The 2,996-nt window shown below is 41.1% G+C and overlaps 1 protein-coding gene across 1 annotated transcript in view; it reads left to right on the top strand.

The window, feature by feature from the left end:
- The window catches only part of LOC123966985, a gene marked incomplete at its 3' end in the record, with an annotated part of 9,635 nt that overhangs the window by 1,844 nt on the left and 4,795 nt on the right, over window positions 1-2,996 (top strand). Inside the window, exons 2-5 of the mRNA XM_046043042.1 lie at window positions 741-1,088; window positions 1,216-1,437; window positions 1,662-1,928; window positions 2,775-2,813. Coding sequence (XP_045898998.1) covers window positions 741-1,088; window positions 1,216-1,437; window positions 1,662-1,928; window positions 2,775-2,813 — 876 coding nt within the window. The remainder of the gene's footprint in view (window positions 1-740; window positions 1,089-1,215; window positions 1,438-1,661; window positions 1,929-2,774; window positions 2,814-2,996) is intronic.

The following is a 2,996-nucleotide window of genomic DNA, read 5'->3' as shown; positions in this document are numbered from 1 at the left end:
ATTTATTTTTAGCTTTCACACTTAACTCTGCAGCAACCTGACCGCAGAGTGAACAGAGAAAACTGATCAAGAAAAGCACAGACTCTCTAATAATTTATATTTCTCCTCTTATCCCGGTCAGTAAACTGCATTAAAGGTCACAGGTCTGATACTTTCCTGTTCACTTCACTGCACCTTCAGACTGGATGATGTCCTGCCTCAGTGCACATAGAGATGAACTGTAGAAAGCATGTGTACATCTTCCTTTGCACTGACTGTGTATAACTGAGCAAGACTTTGTGTTTAGACTTCTCTCTGTTCACCCTGGTTTTATTCAGAAATAACATAAAAAATGTAATGAAACATTAAATATTTAGAACAGGAGTTAGGAAGTGACTTGGAAGAAGAATGATACAGAACATCTGTGAGTATTTTATGTACCACTGTTCTGCTGCTTTCTCCCAGAAAAGAGTATAAAATGTCATTTTATTAATTTTCTGTTTGGATTACTTGTGTGTTGACACATAAGCTTTTCAGGCATTTTGTTTAGATTTTTTTGAATGAATGGACCCAAGCAGAAACCCAACTTTTCACAACATTAAAATATGACAAACATCTTATAAACTTTCTGTGACAATGACTGCAGATAATTCAGGATTTTGAAGCTTGTCCAGGTTACGTTTCCCTCAAACCATATTGGTAGTTTGGTCCACTTTGTCTGTTATTAATGTTGATTGTTTCTGATGTGCTCTGTGTTACAGTGGTACAGAGTCAGAATGGCTGGGGAGTGACGTACACTTATACTGAGATCTGTGCCTTCAAAGGATCAACTGTGGACATGAGCTGCACCATTAAATACCCGTCGACAATAAATGGCCACAATACTACAGTTGAGAAAACATTCTGGTTTAAAGGTGATGAAATTGTGGATCTGATAACAAAGTCAGAGTATTCAGGTCGTGTAACTTATAGCTGTGATAAGAACCGCTGCACTCTGAGAATCACAGACCTGAGAGAGAGCGACTCAGCTGAGTACAAGTTCAGGTTCATAACAAACCAACCAGGTGGGAAATATACTGGTTCACCTGGAGTCACTCTGTCTGTCACAGGTAACATTTTCATCTGAATATTTATTTATTTAGTTCCAAATGTTCAACATCTTATGAAGGTTACTGTGTTTCTATGTTGACAGTTCAGTCTAAAGTGAAGATTTCTGTTCCTTATTCACATATTCAGATCTCCAGGTGCAGGTGAGCAGATTTCAGGGGTCTTCTAACTGGGCAGAGCTGAAGTGTCACAGCAGTTGTCTTTCACCTGGTCATCATTACTACGTCTGGTACAAGAATGGACAGAACATTAGTGGACAAACATCTTATTCTTATTCAGCCTCCTTTGATCCTGCAGACAGTTTTTCCTGTGCTGTACGAGGATATGAGAAGTTCCGCTCTCCTTCAGTGTGTGAGTTTACATCCAGTCTTCCACTGACATGACACCATCTGGTGGAGCCTTTAACCTATTGTACTGTATTACTGTATCAAAGTGTCCAGCTTGTATCCATGGTAACAGAAACCCATGCTGTTTCTGATAAAGGAGGAAATCAAGCTGCACCACCGCTTTGTTTTGTGAAAACTCAACCTCATCTTGAAATTAAATGTTAAATGTGTTCATGTTTTCTCCTCCAGATGCCCCAAAGCTTCCCTCTGTGTCAGTGAGTCCCTCTGCTGAGATAGTGGAGGGCAGATCAGTGACTCTGACCTGCAGCAGTGATGCTAACCCAGCAGCTACTTATACCTGGTACAAGTGGAATGGATATCAAAACTTTCATCCTCTCATTAATAAACCACAGCTTGTCTTCAGCCCCATTCAGTCCTCTGACTCTGGAGAGTATTACTGTGCAGCTGAGAACAGGCTGGGCTGGAAGACATCTAAATACACAATTAATGTGAAATGTGAGTTAAATTCAGCTAATTTAATTTATTTTGCTGATCTTTCTTCAGCTCTGCCTGCTTCACATTCACAGTCTGCTGCTGTAGTTCACTGAGCAGCTACAGTAGATGATGAAAAAGCAGTTTTATTTAGAATTGGTCCCCCAAATCTGCACATATGTTCAGAGGATTCAAACCTTCAGTAATGCAGAAAACCACTTTTAATGTTTCAGATGCTTTCACACATATTGGCCAGTAACTTTGGTAAACCACTAGCTACAGTGGCTGGTGAATTTTTGCCAAAACATTTTTCTGGAAACAAAATTGCTGCCTGGATTTCATTAGGTGGCAACATATAGACAACATTTAGATTGTAGGAAGGGCTAACTTTGTGAACCCCACACAGTTATATTACAGTACCTGCAGTACGGTGTTGGCAGTACCTACCTTTTATGTTCTTTTTTGAAATAGTAATTTTGACCATGGAAGTACACATGTCAAAACATCAAGGAAGTATAAAGTATATTGATTTCTTAGCTTGTGCTAACCAGGAATATAATATCAAAATGAGTATAGACCCAACTTACTTATTGATAGGCAGTCAGGGCCAACATTGTAGTATTTGCAACACATTTCAACATTTTTGTGTTAAAACTTACCTCTGTTTACCTGTGTGAGGGGCATTCCTCTGGTCTCCTCTTAGATTTATAGAGTGTTACTCAAGTGGTCCCAACACACAGCTCTGTCTGCTGCCAGTCACAAAACCACCTCCAAAGTTTCAGATGCTTGCACACACATAACTATTACTCATTTCAACACAACACAAAGAAATCTGTCTTCACTACGGTTCAATTATTTTTTCTCCTCCAGATGCTCCAAAGCTTCCCTCTGTGTCACTGAGTCTTTCTGGTGAGATAGTGGAGGGCAGATCAGTGCCCTCCACTATCTGCCGTTGTTGCTGCAGCGGTCTGTGTGACGGCGGGAGCAGAGGGCTCTGTGAGCGGGCGGCTGGCCGGCCTCACACGCTCCTCCCGCGGGTTGGTGCAGGCTTCCCCCGCAGCCACTTGCGGAGCTCCTCAACTCCGAAAAATA

Source organism: Micropterus dolomieu, unplaced genomic scaffold, assembly GCF_021292245.1.
Source record: "Micropterus dolomieu isolate WLL.071019.BEF.003 ecotype Adirondacks unplaced genomic scaffold, ASM2129224v1 contig_14707, whole genome shotgun sequence".
Lineage (NCBI taxonomy): Eukaryota > Metazoa > Chordata > Actinopteri > Centrarchiformes > Centrarchidae > Micropterus > Micropterus dolomieu.
Note: the sequence above shows the minus strand (reverse complement) of the source record. Positions and strands in the feature narration are given on the sequence as shown.